This window comes from Rhyacophila brunnea, unplaced genomic scaffold, assembly GCF_057557595.1.
Source record: "Rhyacophila brunnea isolate RB1 unplaced genomic scaffold, BYU_Rbru_1.0 scaffold_24, whole genome shotgun sequence".
Lineage (NCBI taxonomy): Eukaryota > Metazoa > Arthropoda > Insecta > Trichoptera > Rhyacophilidae > Rhyacophila > Rhyacophila brunnea.
In genome coordinates this window covers 52,389-72,859 of record NW_028232904.1, presented here as the reverse complement: position 1 = coordinate 72,859, position 20,471 = coordinate 52,389, and the positions used below count along the sequence as shown (strand labels likewise).

General features: G+C 37.7%; 2 protein-coding genes across 4 annotated transcripts; one reads left to right on the top strand and one right to left on the bottom strand.

Annotated features, from left to right (window-relative positions):
- Window positions 1-3,213: 3,213 nt before the first annotated feature.
- LOC147068850 (PI-PLC X domain-containing protein 1-like) lies at window positions 3,214-8,741 on the top strand. The gene is made up of 5 exons (XM_085951549.1): window positions 3,214-3,242; window positions 4,008-4,244; window positions 6,343-6,433; window positions 7,022-7,256; window positions 8,365-8,741. The coding sequence occupies exons 1-5, from the start codon at window positions 3,214-3,216 to the stop codon at window positions 8,739-8,741; spliced, it is 969 nt and encodes a 322-aa protein (XP_085807675.1).
- Window positions 8,742-9,522: 781 nt separating this feature from the next.
- LOC147068849 (uncharacterized) lies at window positions 9,523-20,030 on the bottom strand. 3 transcript variants are annotated; one of them, XM_085951106.1, is made up of 6 exons: window positions 19,749-20,012; window positions 19,530-19,662; window positions 14,217-14,634; window positions 12,324-12,412; window positions 11,665-11,753; window positions 9,523-10,754 (listed from the first exon to the last, which is right to left on the bottom strand). In XM_085951106.1, exons 1-6 carry the CDS (start codon window positions 19,866-19,868, stop codon window positions 10,449-10,451), a joined length of 1,155 nt encoding a protein of 384 aa, XP_085807232.1. In that variant the 5' UTR covers window positions 19,869-20,012; the 3' UTR covers window positions 9,523-10,448. The 3 variants fall into 3 exon arrangements, with proteins under 3 accessions (XP_085807232.1, XP_085807233.1, XP_085807234.1); XM_085951107.1 differs by having other exon boundaries at window positions 19,970-20,012; XM_085951108.1 differs by lacking the exon at window positions 19,530-19,662 and having other exon boundaries at window positions 9,532-10,754; window positions 19,970-20,030.
- Between the last annotated feature and the right edge of the window lie 441 nt (window positions 20,031-20,471).

Below are 20,471 nucleotides of genomic sequence, written 5' to 3'. Positions count from 1 at the left end.
GAAAATATTCATGGCCATGAAGTGTATTAGTGCCGCAGGCGACTTTTTTACTATTAAAGCTAATTTATTATGTGTGTTTATCACACTTATCTGGTCAACCCGACACGCCGGGCCCCCCACAGCCCGGGCCCCCTGGCTAGAGCCCTGTCAGCCCTCCCCAGCCATGACCTACACCACTCCGGAATTCGGGTGGACACCGAGAATTTTTTGACAGTTCCCTTAGGTATTGGGTTTCTAAAAAAACCTGACATTAGTGTTTCGAAATTTTTGTGCTAGAAATTAAAATCTAAGAAATTTTTCTAAAAAGGGTGCTGGAGAATTATTACAAATCATTTTTTTGGCCGTGTTTTATTGGCTTTCGGTGTCAATGTTTAAAATCATTCTGATAATTTTCATGTTTGGGGGGTGCCAGGGCCCCTTGCCCCCACTTGCGCCACTGGTGTAAACCACTCCGGAATTCGGGTGGACACCGAGAATTTTTTGACATTTCCATTAGAGATTGAGTTTCTAAAAAAACCCGACATTAGTGTTTCGAAATTTTTGTGTTAGAAATTACAATCTAAGAAATTTTTCTAATGAGGTTGCTGGAGAATTTCAAATCATTTTTTGCCGTGTTTTTATTTGTCTAATCTATTGGCTTTCAATTTCAATGTTTTTGGGGGGGGGCAAGGCCCCTTGCCCCCCCCCCCCCTGGGTGCACCACTGGACACTAACATATTATTATTATGTACTAATACCGGGAAGAATGATAGGGAGGCACTCACTTGTATGTCGGTGGTTGAATCTTCTTCAGTATTATTTTGATTGGGAGATGCGTGACATCGCGGGGTTTAATTATATAAAACACATATTTTTGATTTGACAATTTCCCTGCGCAGGGACATTTAATTACATTAAGTTCCAGACAGGTTAGGAATACATCATTAATTGCACTTAAAGGAGTCTTAGATTTAGCTGTCGCACATTCACTTTGTATTATTTGTTCACACAATGGCGCGATCGGCGCCGGGGCACTTTATCGGGGACGCGGTGCGCGTTCCGGGATAATTATGGGAATCAATATTAATACGTTATCGGCAAAAGGGGCGCACTGATATCAATTTAGGGTAACATGTCGTCCGGCTTGTCCTGGCGACCACGCCGCTTCCCGCAGGAGCGACGCGTCCGTCGAGGAACGATTTTGCCGCGTCCGGTTTATTTAGGGGTTAATTGCGAACTAAAAACTTTTTTTTCAAAAAGCCTGTTGGTAGGTAAGGAGACGCGGGGGTGGACCGCCACGGGTGTGGGGTGAAGGGAAGCTGCTTGGCCGAACAACGGGACTTTACGTCCGTCCGCCGTATTCAAGGTTGGATGCGGGTACCTGCAGTCTACACTTGAAAGGGACTTCGTGTAAAAAATGTGTTCGTAACAAAAATGTTTGAAACGTTTCGTTTGTACTGCAGGGCTGTGCAACCTTTTAGTTGGGGAGGTGTTTTGATATTAAAGTTAAATCGTTGATTTGGAATTTGGAACTGTCGGGCATCAGGGCCTTTTTTATGTCTGGTGACAAACCTCCATACTGCAATTTGTTTCGAATTTCATATCAGCGATCACGTAAAGTAAATGGGGCGTGTATTGATAAAACAAAGAAAATTTCACTAATAAATCGCGGGGGTTTCGAATGGTTCGCGTTGGTAACACATTGATAGGGTTTTCATGGGGCACGTTTTTTCGACCCGCGAGCGGGATGCTCAACGGGTTATGAGTCTCGTGCCGTCGGAGACGCCATTTCGTCTTGCGAGATTTTTCTCGGCAAGTGCCAACGATTCTGGAGGGGTAGCCGGTTTCGGTAGGGTGTCGTCACATGATCGGCTTCTTCGGACTGCTGCAGTGGTCGGGGCTGGGTCGCCTTTTCAGGGGTAGGCGGGGGGTTGCGGAGATCAGGTGTCGTTCGGCGGGAGGTGCAATTTGGACGTGTGCTGGGGTGCGGCGACTCCGTCGCAAGATTGACGCGGGGATGCGAAGACAGGGCTGAGTTCTCGTGCTAGGGGTCGTCGGGCAGAGGGGGGCGACCTTGACAGGCAGGTCATACCCTGGACTTTTCCAGGACCTCCGGTGTCGGTGGTCCCCGGCAGCTGCCAGTAGACGGGGGGGGTGGCTGCAGCATCGTAGGAACGGTCGTTCTGTGAGAACCCACGTTCGTGGCATTTTCGGGTTTCATTGCACTGATTTCTTATCATGGACATTAACGTCGTTTTAATTTTTGGCGGCTCGCAATATTTTTTTTAAAACACTGTGTATTAGGTTGAACGCCCCTGGTTTTGATTTTTATCTTGTTTGGTTTACGCGCGAATTTGTTGTTACTGGGTTTGTCTCGTAATTTTCACTTTGTTTTAACGGTAGCGTGGGCGAAATATATTTTTGCTTAGGGTTTTTTTTAATAATAGGGCGCCAGAGAATTTATTTTTATTTTCAAAATTCACAAAACTATAGGTTTGATGTCACACACTTGAGTTTCTCAGGGCCGTGGTTCCCGAAGTCGCATTGACTTCGTTCGCCTCACGCATGGGCGACAGTATAATACCGGGAAGAATGGGTTGGACAACTCACATGTATGCTGGCAGCGTTCTTCACGAGTATCACCTTGATTGAGGGTTGTGTGGACATCAGGACATATAATTCAAGATAAAACACGTCTTTGATTTGACAATTTCCCTGCGCAGGGACGTTTAATTACATTAACTTTTCAGACATTGGTTGGATTACATCATTAATTACACTTAAAGGAGTCTTAGATTTAGCTATGGCACAGTCACTATGTGGGAGCACGTGTTTGAACACATTGGCCAAACGGGCGCGAAAACGTTTTTGTCGAGGACGCGACGCGTGGTTTTGAGGCGGTTATAGGGATTATTAATAACACAATAACGGGGAAAGAGATTCACTTTTTCGCTCACTAGGGAATTGATTAACTTTCGTTGGGTTTTTGCGCGAGTCACCGATTGGTATTACAACGATTACGGGTTATTGACGATTGATTTAAAAATGGTTAGAAACCCGGTTGATTATACGGTTCCCGCGGGCGACGCTACGCGCCGACGTAACACTGGTTTTGTGTTGTCACTTCATTGTAGGGTAAATCTCAACTAACTTTATTTTTTTAAAAGCATCTTTAATTTTTAGCGGGCCCATCCTACTCAAGAGAGGGGCAGAGGGGCGCGGGTTATTCGAGAAATGCTCTGCCTCGGCGGTCAGTATTCAAGGTCGCCTGAAATTTCTTAGAAAAATGATCAGGTACTCGGCCCGCTTTCGCCTGTCGAAGTGCGTTGCGATGATATTTCGTAAATCAGGGGAGGCAAATCCTAATTCAAGGGCGTATGATTAGGTTGTGGATATGTGATTTGAAACTGCGGACCAGGGGTTTTTTCCCATCTGGTGACAGTACACATGCCTACTAAGTATGGTATACTTTTTGCCAACTTTAAAATAATGTATGAAATTGTAAATGAAAAATCAAAGAAAACGGAAATATTTTGTTTCACGTGCTGTAATGACAAAAAGTAGAGTATATTTTTGGACCTAATTTAATCATAGGTTTTAATAAACTTTTTTCAACTTCGCTCTCATCTACCTTCTAGGTTTCTCTTCAGCGTTTTCGGTGAGTGCTTCTATCGACAATACAATGCTATTAAGATCAGCTGATAATTGAGGCTATAAATAATCCAAATTATTATTTTAGATTTCCAAAAATGCAGAAAATTCTTCTTTGCCCACTGGACCTCAATGCTTTCCATTTTGGATTGCCAGTTTCAAGAATGGTGATCTTATCAAATCTAACTGCTTTAAAATTCAGCCGACTTGGATGGCCGATATAAGGTAACTGTTGAACTGTTTATACACTGAAATATTTTAAATCTTCCAACTAATTTAATACGTAGGTACTCAGTAGGTAGTTAATCTTTTTAAGAAATTCATATTTTTTTTTCTTCTTTGTCGGGACGATGTTTCTTTTCTGATTTATCTTTTAGAAATGAGATCGCACACACCCCCGTGTCTCGATTGATTTTACCGGGAGCCCACAACGCGGGTTCGTTCAGTTTCGACGACGACAGCGAGAGCAAAGGCGGCGGCGGATTCTATCGATCAGCCCTGCAACGCTACGTCCTCTGCCAGGACAGAGACATTTGGAGCCAGCTCGCTTTCGGAATCAGATATCTCGACTTCCGGATTGCGTACTACAGAGGAATCGGAGATACAGATCGAAAGTAATTTATTGAAACACACATTTTTTCATGACACAGCTATTAATAATAAAATCAGGGCTTTTTTTTGTAATGTAACGCGGTGGAACGGCGTTCCAGCACCTTTTTTCATGGTATTTTTAACGTTTCAAAAGCAATTAGACGAAATAATGTTCGCACTTACATAGTACCTAGGTAGGTACAAGTTAATTTTCCTGAATCATCTCATATGAAAAGACAAAGGTATCTGAAAAACTATTGCGTTTGATATAATATACATAGAATTCTATTACCATTTCTTCAAGTGAATGTGAACTTTCGCAAATGAATCTAATTATTACCTCAATAAGAGCTTCTTTGAAAACCAAAACAGGTCCTGGACTTTTGTTCATCAAACTCGTCGGACTACCTTTGACACTTCTTGGTCCTTCAAAATACATTGATCGGTGGTTACTCAGTGGAAGACATTCATCCATAAACTCTACTAAGAAAAGCAATCATGACGATTTGCCAAACGGTAATTGGACTGAACTTTGGAAATCACTATGGACCCCACAAAGGGGGGACTGACAGGGCTCTAGCATAGGAAATTGACCAGATAAGTGAGATAAACGCACATCACAAATTTGCTGTAATCGTAAAAAAACATAACCGATTTTTTTTAAACGGTACATATTCAAACACGCGCGTTACCATGATCTTACTCTCTACTTCATTTATCGTTTGTCAATTTATGGCTACGGCCGTATGTTGTAACTTAGCCACTGGGAAATTCCAATAGAAATGGTGTATTTCAAAAAAATACTACCTTATTCTTAGGTCAATAATTATTATAAAGCAAACATTATTCGTAGAATGTTTATCACATTTGAATGGTCAAAGACATAGCTTATAATCAGTATCTTTAAAATTATCTTTAAATGTGTAAATCTTGCCCATTTTTTGAATAATAAAATGCCTAATTCTTGTCAAATTTGGGATCAGAGATTATCAATATAAATTTTTATTGTAAATATTTCACTATAATAATGTCGACATAAATTTGAATAATGGTTTTATAAATGCTTTTAAAATATAATAAATATAAAAAATATTAACACCACTTCACATGGACGTACTGAAATATGACTATATTCTAAAACATCAGAGCGACAGGTTTAAAAGAATACTATTTTATGTAATAAAAATACTTTATACAGTCATCAAATGTTTAAAATAAATATAAAGGATAATAAGGCTTCAAAATGATGTAAATATAATATTATCTACAACGTTTAAGGAATGTCCAGCATCATGCTTTGAAAATAGCATAAAAGCTCCATTTTGACGTACGCTGAGCATGTCCCCTCTTAACTTTAAATGATGTTTCAATATAATTTTCTTTAGTAGGTAAGAAGTTTGGCAAGAAGTTAGTTCCGGCTCCTTTGTTTTTTTTAAAAAAGCCCTAAAAATAGGTATTGCCGTATGCCTACTGAGGGTACCAAACTGGAAAGCGAGTGTGGGTGAAGTCACTAATAAAGGGGTACGTTGAGAAAATTACTGGAGGAAGCTTCGATTATCAGGTTCCTTATGATGATGACAGAAACATACTATTATGTGTGGCTTAAGCGCCGGTCTATAGTGTCGAGGGTCCCAGGTTCAAATCCAGGGTATGGCAAATTTTTCGTAAAAATAAAATCTTTTCATACAAACCTTCACTCTGTGGAGGCCCATATGATCCTATTAGGATCGGACATGGTCGAAAGAAAAGAAAATGCCACAGGTGACCGACTCATGAGTCATGACCTCGAACTTACATATCACCCAAAATTATTTATTATATCGATGTGTCGGTATACAATGGACATATTATATATTATGTATCTGCTTAAATAATCAGTTTAGGTGTTGGGCCTTCGTTTGACGTTAAATGCCTACCCACTGGCGTTAAAATGATCCACTCTTTTTTTGAATAAGGATTTTTTGGGCAATACACATAGGTACTTACCTATTAAAATCATTCATTGGCCGAACGCAGCCCGTCGGTACAACGCTAAGCGCCTGCCCTTTTTGTAAGTTTGTCTTTGGTAGGTACCTTGTAACGATGAAATTTAATTAAGGATTTTTAATTTGATCCCCCAAGGTTTTGGGTGAACCACAATTTGATACAAGTGAGGCGGCTGCTGCCTATCTTAAAAGACATTCAAAGATTTTTAGAGTCGACGACAGATGAGGTAAGTGAATTAAACGTACAGCCGATCTAAAAATAAGTTGAGCCTAACCTAACCATCATTATAATAAATGTATGTTAGTATGCAAACATGATCATCAAATCCGATTCGATTAACACAAAAACCAATATTATGGTTTAGTAAATAATCATTATATGCAGGGGCGTAGCAAGGTATTTTAGCGCCCGGAGCAGAAACAAAAAAATGCGTCCCTTACGTAATACATAACAGTTAATTATTGATGCCTTGATTTAAAACACAAAAGGCGATATCGAAAATTTTATAAGTATTTCATGTAAAAACTACTATTTAATTTCATCGTAATTAGACATGACGCCCGTAGTTTAATTGGTAAAGCACATAGGCGCGAATCCAGTGATTACAGGTTCACATCCCATCGGGCGTCGCATTTTTCAAAAAAGATTTTCTATTAGGTACCTACATATTTGAAGTGTTTTCAAATTCTCCTATATTTTTTATCGATTTCATTACTAAATATATTTTTATACTCTTCATAATTTTGTATTGTATTGTGTATTATGACACATCGGCCAATAGGTCTTATTCTAAATAAATAAATAAATATTTTAGATTGTGATATTGGACATACACCAATTGCCGGTGGGGTTTTACGAGTCGAACAACATCATTGTCCAACGACACGAAGATCTGCTCGACTTGCTGAACAGAGAATTGGGTGACCACATTTCAGACTTCCAAAGAACTATTTATGAAAGCAGAGAAATAGTCGGACCTACAGTTTCAGAAATTGTGAAGTCCGGAAGAAGATTAATCATTGGATACCCGGAAAGAACCATTACAAACGGTAGGAACAGAATAAAAAATACGCATTCCTAAAATGTCATAACCATTACATTTTTATACAAATTTTGAAAACACTAGACAAAATCTTTGATAAAAATACCGATGCCCGGCGGGACTTGAATCGCCATATCCGATTTGATTCGGGTCAATGTGCTTTACCAATTGAGACACGTGTGTCTAATCTAATTACGACGAAATTTGGTAGTATTCATACCTATCTAAAGCTTTTAACAAATTATATCAATACGACAAGATTCCTTTGATTGGTAGCCGACGTCAAAATCTTTCCAAATTTTAGTATTTACATAATTCCACAAGATTTTTCTCTAGTGGATATGGGTATGTATATCTGAGGTGTTTTCAAAATATGTATATTCAGTAAACAATGTTACATTTTGAAATCAGATGAATCGTTCGTCGATAGTTCATTACATTTTTGCTGTGGTAAACAAATTATCTAGTTGCTAGTACCCAGGGATCTTTTAATATTTTTAAGAACCGATTCGGCCAGTTACCTATTTCACACTACGAGTGCCTGGAAAGTAATAATACGAGTGAGTATATACTGACTGTTCCCCGCTAAACTCAGGTCGACTGAGTGTGGCGTATAAATTGGGAACATGAATTATATACATTGTGGGTAGGTACAAAACCGACAGCAATACGATCAGTATAATACATCTATATAGTCGATACAGTGTACATACGTGCAGTAAGTTGTTCAGTTGAACAGAATCTGGAACGGAATGACGTAGGTACTTAATCAATGCGGCGTCATTAGATTCGTCATGTACCTATACATTGTGGGTCCATCTTTGTCCAATCCACAGATAAATTTTGCGACTGCACGCACCATTTGACGACTGCGGTAGGCGGAACATCTGCGGTGCACGGATAACAGCTAGCCGTGGAAGTAGGTATTTTGTGAGAGCAGATCGAAGAGGAGTCGTACGTTCGGCGATTCGATGAGTGTCTGGGTGGATCGTTATCCTGGATCGGCACTTGGCGGTGAAGGACAATCGAGCTCGGAACGACTACATAGCTAACCTGCCCTAGATGAAATATATTATACAATTATATAGGTATATATATATTTTAATATTTTTCAGCCAACGCATGGCTGTGGCCGAGTGTGAAGCACATGTGGGGTAACACGAACGACCCGCACCGACTCCTGGAATATCTCGACGGCGTGATGAGCTATCCCTATCGCCCCACGGTTCCCGGGAGCAACCCGCTGTGGTCGGCCATGGCGCAGACCACGCCGACCACCCTCGACGTCATCCTCGGCAAGGGCAGCCTCCGCAAGAACGCCGATGCGCTCAACCGAAACCTCACCTCGTGGCTGCAGTACCGCTGGACCCACCAGGCCAACATCGTATCCTCAGATTTCTTCTTAGGCAACAATCTGATCGATCTTTCCATATATTTAAACGGGCTCAAAGGGAAAATGACACTACTCGGATTATTTTTGTTTTCAGTCTAACGTGTGATAAGTGTGTATGTAGGTATATATATCGCACCTCATTTATGCGTACTGTCACTTATACTAATGATACTTATACATATCAATTTTATTAATCAACTTTACTATTGATGCTCAATAAAAATTTGTTGAAAATATCACACACATACTTAATGGTTTATATAATTATTAAAAATAATACTACATTTTGTTTAGACGTAATTAAGTACCTTCTTGTTATTTTGTGTGCTGGCTGGATATGTATGCTCTGAATCAAAATGTAGGTATCAGGTGAACATGCTATTCAAGGAGGTATACGATTCTGTGGCACTCTAATACATTTATTTATAATGTTCTGTATTTAAAATAATATAGGTAATTTATAGATCTCTTCCATATGTTTGTACATTTATCTCCTTGTTATTTCTAAGCGCCAGGTATATTGAAACCAAATTAAAAAGTATCAGAGAGAATAATATGCCAAGAGAGAATGGTCTAATGTTAAATTATAAATTTTTTTTTTTCCGACCATGTCCGATCCTGATAGGATCATATGGGCCTCCACAAAGTGGAGGTTTGCATTGACAGATTTTGTTTTTTTACGAGAAATGGATGTCAGCCACTTGCTCAACCTATCAGGTCCATACCCTGACACACACAAATTGAAAAACAATATGTGTACTTGCCAGACCCAGGATTCGAACCTGGGACCCACGGCTTTATAGTCCAACGCTTATGCCGCGCGGCCACCGTGGGCGTAGCGTGGAAATAGCTGACATTTAAATTATTTTTGATGTTTTATACGTGTTTTAAAAATCTGTGTATTTTATCAAATGTCTTATTTTTTAAAAATCAATCTTTAATAACATAATTATCAACAACAAAAAAAAATACATGCGTTCAATGTTGATTCTTTATTTTCCGACAATGCAATGTGAAAGAGGGAGACAATATTTTTATATCATGTTTGCAAGTATGTATAAGCAAGATGTAAAATAATATCGTTTTCATTTTAAAATGCAATACAATAATAATTTTCATAGCTGCTACTTTGAAGGAAAACACAAAAAATCTTGTACACACTTGGCCCCTTATTAATCAGGGTTTAATTGAATTTTAAAAACTAGTAAACACTCTAAACATTGTAGTCTTAGTTCAATGAAAACAAATACGTTTGACTGACAAAGTTTAGTGTGCCCTATTTATGCCGGATCTTAACGCCTACCTCCACCCTTCGCTACTGACGAATTGTATTGCTAGAATTCTGGTTTTCGTTATCACCTGTCACATTATGACAGGTGAATACACTATGCTAGTCTATGATATGCATATAAATACAGCTAAAACCAAAGCCGTGTGCGGTGCTGCATGCGTTGACGCTGACACTCCATTGCAGATTTTCATTCAGCAGTTGTAAGGCACATCACGTACCCTGGGTGCCATCCAAGAGGGTAATCCTATCTATTGTAAAAATACGGATTCTTCCCTTCTCATTCTTGTCTCGGACGACCGTCACCCTGTCTCACTCTTTCGGACACGGCGAGCGGTGTAGGGCCATGGCGCTGGACTAAAGGAAACAGTAGATTCATCATTTGTTTCTGTTATTTTTTTTATTCATATATGTATCTTTTGCTGGCGAAGTACTCATATACTATGTGACAACTATCAGGAATGTTTTACTTGAAAAAGTAGTCGACACTTTCACAGAGGATTCAATATGATTGATATTTAAAGGATTATTTTCTCGCAATAATTGTCACAATGGTCTGTTGAAATGTCGACATGAGTCCTCCTCACGTGGTCTTTCAAATTTCCTAAGCGAGTGTAGGTGCTACCGCAGATTTTGCAACTGAACGGTTTTGCGTTAGCATGCGACAGGAGATGTCTTTGACGCTTGTAGTTGCTTAAAAAGCCTTTGCCGCAGATCCCGCATGGAAATTTAAAGTCTCGCTTGTGTACGCTCCTGTTGTGAGTACAGAGGGTGGATGGATCGGCAAAGCCCTTCAGACACAGCTTACATTGGTAACGCTTCTCCTAAACACAAAAGAATTCAATCATCGATAACATAATAGACTTAGAATGCAATGCAAAAATTTATTGAAAAGAGATCTTTAGATGGTTACGTATTTTTTCCAACTTATGTTTGGTGTAAATGAAAAGCCAGTATGCCATTCTTGATAGTGTTGAGCTGCGTGTCTTTGATGACTATTTAAGAAATCGAGAGCATCAGTTGTTCGCTTTCCCAAGGTGCAGAACTAACCTACCATCGGTGATGGTAGTTAGGAGGGCGATAGTTTTATTCAACCAAATTGCTTTGAATATTTATTTTTATATGATATGAATTTTTGCTTGTTCATAGCAGTAAAGTTGTTATTGATTACTCTCGATCATTCATCCTTCATCCAGGAATCGTGCACATCATGCGGTGCACTTTGGAAACTGTCAAGAAAATCGATATACTCCACATTTACAAGGGTAGATGGGAAAAAGTGATAAATGAGCGGGTGCCTTGTCATGAAGCGGTTGGTATTTTTGCTCCCAGCAGATCTGGTCTCCTCCACCACACGGCGTCACGAAGACAATGAAGGACGTCCAGGTAGTAACCATCGGTAATGGTGCAAACACGGTCAATGACCTTGTCGTTTCGGTCATCTCCACTGATGTGCGGCCATCTTTGAAGAAGTTGTACTACTTCTTAATTTGTCCGATACTTATGGTATCGTCATTAAAAGCCTGCTGATTCTTTCCAACGGTTTCCGCTTGGGTATCGCCAAGCATGTCATAATTTTCGCGTGAATTAAAAATCTGACGGGCGCTGTCACTTACTAACTCACAGACTGACTGACTCTGCATATGGGAAAAAATCTCCTATGCTTTATTTGAATCGTGGGGAAAAAAAGGTCACATACTCATTGAATAGACATCGTATACCAACGTTAATTACCTTGATATGTCTATTGTTCATGTGTCGTTTCAGATTACCACTGTTTATAAATCCGTTTCCACAGACTGTGCACTTGTACGGTCTCTCACCTGGAAAGATAAATATACAAATATATACGAATACACATCCATTTAAGGCTGAATAATAGGTCAAAATTTCACTTCACACAGACTAGTGTAAAAGTTTTTCTATTTGGTTATATATAATTTGAATCAATTTGGAAATTGGTTTTGATCTGAAATCCATATTCTTTAGATTGACTGCTTTTACTTATTTCATCAAGTTTTACAAAGCTACGTGTCACGGGTTTAAATCCAGTGGTTGGTTCAAATATACAGATTGTTTTCCAATGTGAATTTGATTCCAGAGCGACGACTCAGCGGGTTTAACAAATGGCCAATGACCTTAACTAGAGATAACCCAGACTATGTAAAGGGTCTCATATTTATCTTTGAAATGTTAAATATAAAAATAATCCGTATGTGGAATATAAGGTATTATTAAATCCTTGCGAGCACGATCGTTTCAATTCATAGGTATTGTAACCAAAGAGAACACTCGTGTCCAGTTTCTATTAAATTTCATCCACACGCCACTCGGTTATCTCAAAAAGGTAACACATACTACTGCCTCCGCCAATGAAAATTTACTATGCAAACCTGTATGCATGCGTATATGGATTCGAAGTTCAGTGATAGTCGGGCGACCTATACCACAGAAATCACAGATATATGTGGCACCCTTTCTTCTGAAAATAGGAATACAAAAAACACATACAGTTATCAGTTTAAACATAGTGAATCCGGATAGGACTAAGAATTTGTCACATCACCGAAAGTCACCGACGATCGGTGATGTGACTCGATGATGGGGCCATGTGTGGGGCCAGAGGAACATCGCAGATGGGGATGGAAGAAAACGGATGATGGGATATACGAACCCCATTGGACAGATCTACCAAATGCACTTTCACATCAAACTGTGAGCAAGTAACAGGCAAATGTACCAAGTTTTTTGAAAACATATCATGCATAAACACACTAGAAAAAATCATTTTGTATAAAAAAATATGACACCCGATGGGACTTGAACCTGTATCTGCTGGGTTCGCGCCAGTGTGCTGTTAGAATTTAGCTACGGGCATCCTACTTAATTACGACGATTTTAACTAGTAGTCCTTACCAGCGGCGGCTTCTCTAACACCATGCATATGAGCTGCCCTCCTTCCATTTCTAAGACATCACTCAATGTGCATCATTGCTATTCATAAGTCATCACTCGTTTCTCGCAATTTAATCCATGTATATTTGTACCAAAAGCATGCACCCACTGAACAGTCATCAAAAATATTATGAGCAATTAGGGTTGTCACATGAACTTTTATATTGCAGAACTCGCCTTCACTAAATTCGACACAGCAAAAAGCACAGTAGCTGAATTTTTGGAGGATTGATAAAAAATAGATTTTTTTTATTTAAATCTCGTTTAAATTCATTGGAAATAGACTGATATTGAATACAAATTGATTATCAACGTAAATATTATGGATACGTTCCTTAAATCGTTCTATTTGCAAATATTTTAATATAATTTATACAAAAATAACATGTTAGCTACTACGTTCTTTCGACAATAACATGATGTCACATTTTTAACTATGCTGACTGGCGAGAGAATTTTATTGTATTTTGTAGATGAAGGGACTCATTAAATAAAATATGACTGCTTGTCAAGATTGGTGTCGAAAAACACATATTCAGAACAATCGATAGTTATGTATTTTCTTAAAATCTTTTTGTTGAAATATTATTTAATACAATTCAATATGGTTCCTGTTGTTGCAATGTAAAGTCAGCCTTTTTAAGTGTTTTGTCACAATTTTGAAAAAAGCCGATATACTGGATTATTTCGAGGGCTTAGTGTCAAACAACACTATCTACAAAAGTGCAACTTTACAGGAGAGCCAAAAATCGTTATTTTAGATTTAGATTCTTGTAACTTAACAAGGGAAATGTTTATTTAAAACCTAATGTTAATATTTTATAATTTATTGTGTATTGTACATTTATCTTGCTTATGATGATGTTAAAATTTATAGGGATAGTTTTTAAAAAATATGAAAACAAGGGTAACTAATGTAGTTAGCATTAAACTTTACTGACGATTTAATAAGAAATTAGAAAAGATTGACATAACGCTGTTTGACTATTATCTAGCCGTAAATGTAAAATAACGTTATCTCAAAAAAAAAAAAAAACACTTTTTTGTAGATAACGTTGTCTGACTTTAAGCACTCGATTTGTTAGGTTAGATTAGGTTAGGTTTTCATTCTTAAATTCATGAATTTTGCCAAAATCAGCTATGAAATTTGAATTAATGTTCATATTGAATCTAATAGAATTGGAGACCGTATAGTATGCGGTCATCTCTTTCCGATTAGAAAGCTCACGGCGAACTGTGCCACGGTGAAATGTTTTATGTACAATTTACTTGTAACCGTCAACAGAACATTAACAAAACCATGAAATAAAAAAAATATCTGCAAAACTCACTCGATACTGGGATGGTCAACTTTCATGTGCTTTCTGTAGGTGCGAAAGTTAAAAAGAACTTGCAGACACTCGCGGCATTCAAACTTCTTACGCTGGCGTTTAACCTCCTTCGGATGGGATTTGAAATTAGTCGGGGAATCGTTCACTCCGCCGATCACTATTTTATAGACTTTAGATGAGCGCGCACTTCCTGTCAGCCCGTCATCGGCTCGCCAATGTCCTGCGGATCTCACTATCGATGGAGATTCCTTCGATCGGTTCTTACAGACTTTTGTGATTTTGAGATTGCCCGCGGTCGCGCACGTCACTGTTTCACTTTTCAATATTTTGTCGATAGTTTCTCTCAGAAGTGATTTCAGATTATTATGCGTTTTGTCGTTTGAAGAAAACTTCTCATTTTCACAGTTGTCTATTGACTCTAGAAGAATAGTAAACAAAACTACATTAAGAAGGAATTCAATTCAAGAGTATTTGAGGTATTAAAGGTACCAGTAACAGAATTGCAAAATACGGTTATCATAAAAATCATCATTGGCACAGCTACGGAAAATGATATAAATTGCTTTAGAAAACGATCGTTAAATTCAACTTTGGTCATAGATGATACTAATGAAATGACTTTATAATTTGTGATTATTTCATAACTTTCCGCTCTAAGCTGCCATCCTCGGACACTACAATTCATAAACTGTGAAATTTCTTCACTTTGTTTTTTTTATATCCGACATCGTTGAGGTGCTGACGCCATATTTATTAGACAAAAAACGTCCTGAGTTACCTCTTTTCAAAACATTGATTATACGTATCCACTTTTAATGATTTTTTTTTTTTTTTTTAGCAATGAAGTCTCAATTGAGTCTTATTTAGCTTTTCTTTAAAACATATACGGCTCTTGTATAGGAGCAAATGTGCACTGATCTCCCAAATTATTATCTAATAATATGTACGTATTCAAATAACTACATTTATTCTAATAATTAATTATTGTAAAATATCTTTAATTTGTCGCCCGTCCGCTAAGCGCATCCACGTAAGTATTTCTGGCATATTTTTAACCAGCCGCTGAGCTGGAGATGTGTATACATGTACGTCTTTCATAGTATTTGTTGAATGTTCGAAAGACGACCTGTACTACCCGAGTGCCCGACCGTAGACGATTTTTTTGCATGCTGCCGAAATGTAACCTCACTGAACGTACAATTTTTATCTTGCTTTGAGCAATGTCCTCCCTCCTAGTGCTTCAAGTATAACCGATAGATGTCGCGATTGACTGGCGCGTTTATAATAATATTATTGTACGTACGTATGAAGTAGGTAAAAGGTTCCCGCGCAGTATTTAAAAATACTAGGTATATTATTTCATACGTTATGACGTTATGAGGTAAATGCTCTGTTGTTTGATGTGCCATATTAATATTGAATCAATCAACATATCGATTAGAGTAATATTGTGATAATTAAGTTACGTACAGCCATCTCACCATACAAATACGATTTTATAATTATTTTACATTTCAAAATTAAACACTAAATAATTTTAATATAAATAAATCTAAATAGAATATAGATAGATGTGTTCTTATTGTTCCAAAATCATTTTCCAATGCATCCTTTCATCATGGTGTCAAACCAGCTTGATTAATTATTGTTGACAATAACAATAATAATTAAGCGTCAATTACATTGAGCTTTTTTACGAGCTGTTTATTGGCGAATTTATAATCTGCCTGTAAAGTCGCCCAGTGTAATCTACCGAGAAAAGTTGAAAGCCGGTCAACTTTACACGCTACACGCCGGCGTGTGGGCCTACTGCGTCTGCGCAGTAGAGCGATGGTGGCGGGAAAAACGAACTACTCATTTTGAAATTTACCGTTTTGACGTTTAATGGAAACATTGTTCGGCAAGCATTTTTGCTAATTTTAAATAACTACAAGCAGTTGAATACAATACATTACATACAGTATTATATAATTATTATATACAATCAGTAGTACCTTTTCAAAATGTCGAGGGAAGTAATTCGCGCGGGAGTCGTTATTTTAGCTCATGCTATCAAAATGGAATTAGAAAGGAAAGAAAAGCAGAAATTGAGGCACAGAAGATTGTGGGTAAAATCATGGATAGAAAGACGTGAGAAATATGGTGCATCGAGCAATTTACTGAAAGAGTTGAAAGACGAAGATCATGTGGCTTATCGAAATATTTTGAGATTAAACTGTACTCATTTTGATGATTTACTACAAATGGTAGATGGAATGCTCAAAAAACAAGATACGAAAATGAGGATGGCAATCCCAGAAGTCACAAAACTGGAAGTTACACTACGTTATTTAGCAACTGGTGATTCATTCAAGTCTCTGGAATACCTGTTTCGAATTCCGGAACCAACAATATCGAAGTTTTTGCCCCAAGTGCTTACGGCGATTTCTCGAGCCCTTCAACCATTTATTGAGGTGAGTGAAAATTAGTTTACTACGAATAATTATTAACAGCAGTTTTTCTTGTAAGAATATATTTCATGAAAGTAAAGTTACAATATATAGTATTACTGCATACTGCATACTTGCCCCAAATGTATTAAACATAGCCTGTCTTAAACCGTCATTATCCTCGTTTGAAGAGACAGAATGCGAAGCAAGTGTATGGTTAGAAGATGGTGAAAATGCACTATCGACAACTTGTTGTGGGCTTAAATAAACGACATGCTCCAAAGAGGATAGCTTAGAACGAATGATAGAGTTTTGAAGTTCCTGCTGTAGTAAGATGGCTTGTCGCTGTGGTAGCTGACGAAGCTCAGATGCAACAAACTTTCCGAAAATGTCAAACGGTTTCTCCTCAGATGCATTCTGTGCAATTTGGTCTAATTGGTGAATCGCTTCTGATATTTCAGAAGGATATTTTTCGGATGCTGGTCGTTTTTTAACCGTTTTCATTGGCGTCGCTGGTGGTCTCATTTTTGCAGGCGACTTGTTCTTGCAGCGTTTTTCTGGGCAGTTGTCGTTGTCGGACTCAACAGATTCCCTACAGCTTACACTGCCCTCATCTGGCACTGTTTCTTGGCTGTTTTGTGACAGATCCTAGAAGTAATACAAATCTGTTACTGATTTCAATTTATTTAAAATATTACTTTAATTTAATTTAATTTATTACTTTTATTGTTTACAGGTACCTAAAACAGTTGATGAATGGAAAGAAACCGAAAAGAAATTCTTCCAGCGTTGGAATTTTCCTAAATGTTTTGGAGCCATCGACGGGAAACACGTCACCATTAAAAGACCTCCATGTTCCGGTTCAGCCTGCTTCAATTACAAAAAAACCTATAGTATCATATTATTTGCTATGGTTGATGCCGATTACTGCTTTACTTACATCGACGTAGGTGGAAATGGCCGAGCAAGTGACAGTGCAATATTCAGAGATAGCACTCAGAACATTGCAATGGAAAGCCATACTCTTGGGATGCCTGAATACGGGGTTATTATTGGAGATGATGCTTTCCCTTTAAGAGAAAATCTGCTGAAACCGTACAGTAGAACTGGTCTCAGTGATGTTGAAAAAATATTCAATTATCGTCTTTCCCGTGCCAGACGGGTCGTAGAGAATGCTTTTGGCATACTTGCATGGCGATTTAGAATATTTTTAAGACCGATTGAGCTGAAACCGGAAACTATTGATAAAGTTATTTGGGCTGCTTGCAGTCTTCATAACTGGTTACGAAAGATTGCTCCACAACAAGCAGTGGATAGAGAGGATTTAAACACTGGGAATATAACACCTGGGCTCTGGAGGGAAAGTGCCAATATTCTGCAGCCTATTAATAATCTAGGCAGCAATAATTACAGACGTGCTGCTGAGGAAGTCAGACGAACATATGCTACATACTTCACAGAAGAACATCCCCTGCCTTGGCAATGGAAGAAAGTTGGACTCTGATTAATAATGCATTTATAATGATCTGTAAATAAATAGACATTAAAATAAATAATATTTTACTCACCAAATTTGATTTGCTGTTTCTTGTTGCCAAAACCTCATTCAAATAATTTCCATCGTTAAACTTTGTTTAATTCAAGTCTATATACATCTTTAATAGATTTAATTTTTGCCTTCAATTGTTTCGTATCCATTCCCCCAATTAACTGCTTTTCATTAAGTTCACTAAAAAGACGTTTGAAAATTTCATCTTTTAAATTTGTATTGCAATAGTTTTTGTCTTTTATATTCCATAGCACAGGGCACTGCTGGTAGACGTTAAGAAATCCACAATATTATTTACGTTCCACTTCATTTTTTAGCGCTAGAACCCAAACACAGAACACAATAATATTCACATATCGTTACGATATCAACTCGCTAGCTTGTCTATATTATTATCTATGCTTTTTTACGTATCTATTGTCTATGATCTGCGTCTGCGCTGACAGTGTTGCCATGTCTACTGAAATTTCAGTAGATCTATCAAAAAATCTACTGAATTTTGAAAATTTTAGTTGGCAACACTGTCTGCGCAGTAGAGCGTAGCGACCTCCCGGTACAAAAAATGAACTACGTTCCGTCAAAATACTCGCTGGCTTGTGGCTTCTCGGCGAATGGAAAGTTTTGTGTGTAATCATCAAATCGCAGTAGCTGTATCGCCCGCTTTTAAATTCGCCAATAAACAGCTCGTAAAAAAGCTCAATGTAATTGACGCTTTACAAGATAAAAAGAACTTTTTATATACGTTTTTAAATTTTCTGTTGAATCATAAACTTGACTTGACTAGCTTAAACGATCAAAAAAAATTGAATTTGATAGAAATAATACTGGAATGTCATTTTGACACTCATACTGATTTCCATAGTAACGCACGTATATATTAATAATTTCCTAGCAACTAATAATAGTAGATTGGATTACGGATTTCTTCCGAAATAACTTTTCATACAAAACAGAATTAACTGAAAATGAATTTAATTCTACTTAAAGATGGCTAAAAGTATTTAAAAAAATGCATTGGCATCGTGTTCTGATATATTCTAAAAGTTTCAAATGTCTAGCTAGTCGGGAAGTTAATTAAAAATCGATTGCAAGATTTGTACCGGACAAACAACCACCGGACAAATAAGAATACCACCTAATAAAAACGTTGTAAAAATGAGTGTATTGCGTACGACCACACACGACAAGAGTGAAAATTTTGTTTTGCTTTTCATTCGCAGACGTGTAGTTTAGAAGTACCAGCAAAATTGGTACTCTCTCGGTGGCTGGAATTTCAGTCGGCAGTGTGCGTGCATGCCAATCGAGAAGTCTCGAGTTCGATTACAACGTTATTACCAATTTGAAGGGCCAATTGATGTCTCAAGCCTGCGTCAGTCCTTTGAGCTTGCTCTCGCAATTGGTAGGCATCTTCCAATCTGTCTGCACAGACCGCACATAGTGCAGTCGGCATTGAACCATTGTCGGACACCTGAAAGTTAACCACAAAACTTTATCAAATTAGCATAATACTCCGCGAATTATAATATGGATTGATATTTATATTCAAGTACTGACTTGCACTGAAGTACAAATCAAAAGTTTATGAAACATTTGTGATGAAACGTCATTTATAACTGACTGAAATAGAGGAACTGAAGCCCCTGTTTCTAGACATATACGACAGACATCATTCATTGTATTAGTTCGTTTTCCATAAAATTATGAAATTTAATAGAACAAAAAAGTGGAAGGGTGATCTCTTTCATAGGATAATAATATAAGTATTATGTTTGCACCACAAAAACTTCTCTTGAAACTTTTAGACGTCAAAACAATCATAGATAGATAACTGATGCTGACCATAGACCAGATCTAAAACATAATCATCTTTCTGTCACCGATCGAAGAAATTATAGTAGGTATTTCGATAAAACAAACAAAACAAAATAAAAACCGGAACCAAACCGATGTATTTTTTTTTATTCGAACCGGAACGAATAAAAATAAAGGTTCGAAGCCTTACCTACTTCCCACACCAAAAATAACAGGGAATTTCAGAAATTTCGAGGCGAGGCCATTTTTTATGCTGTTACGGCCAAAAAATACCAGCGAAATTAAGAAATTAAGTTTCAAATCAAAGTCGAGAGATTTTTATTAACAGCTTTTCCAAATTTTCTCTACGGCTTGGCAAATTTTCCTCTATAAGTAAGGAATTAAGACTTTAATTTAAATCTTAGAAATAAAAATGCATTTTTTCCGATAGGTATTCAAAATTTCATAGGTACCCTTGGAACAGAA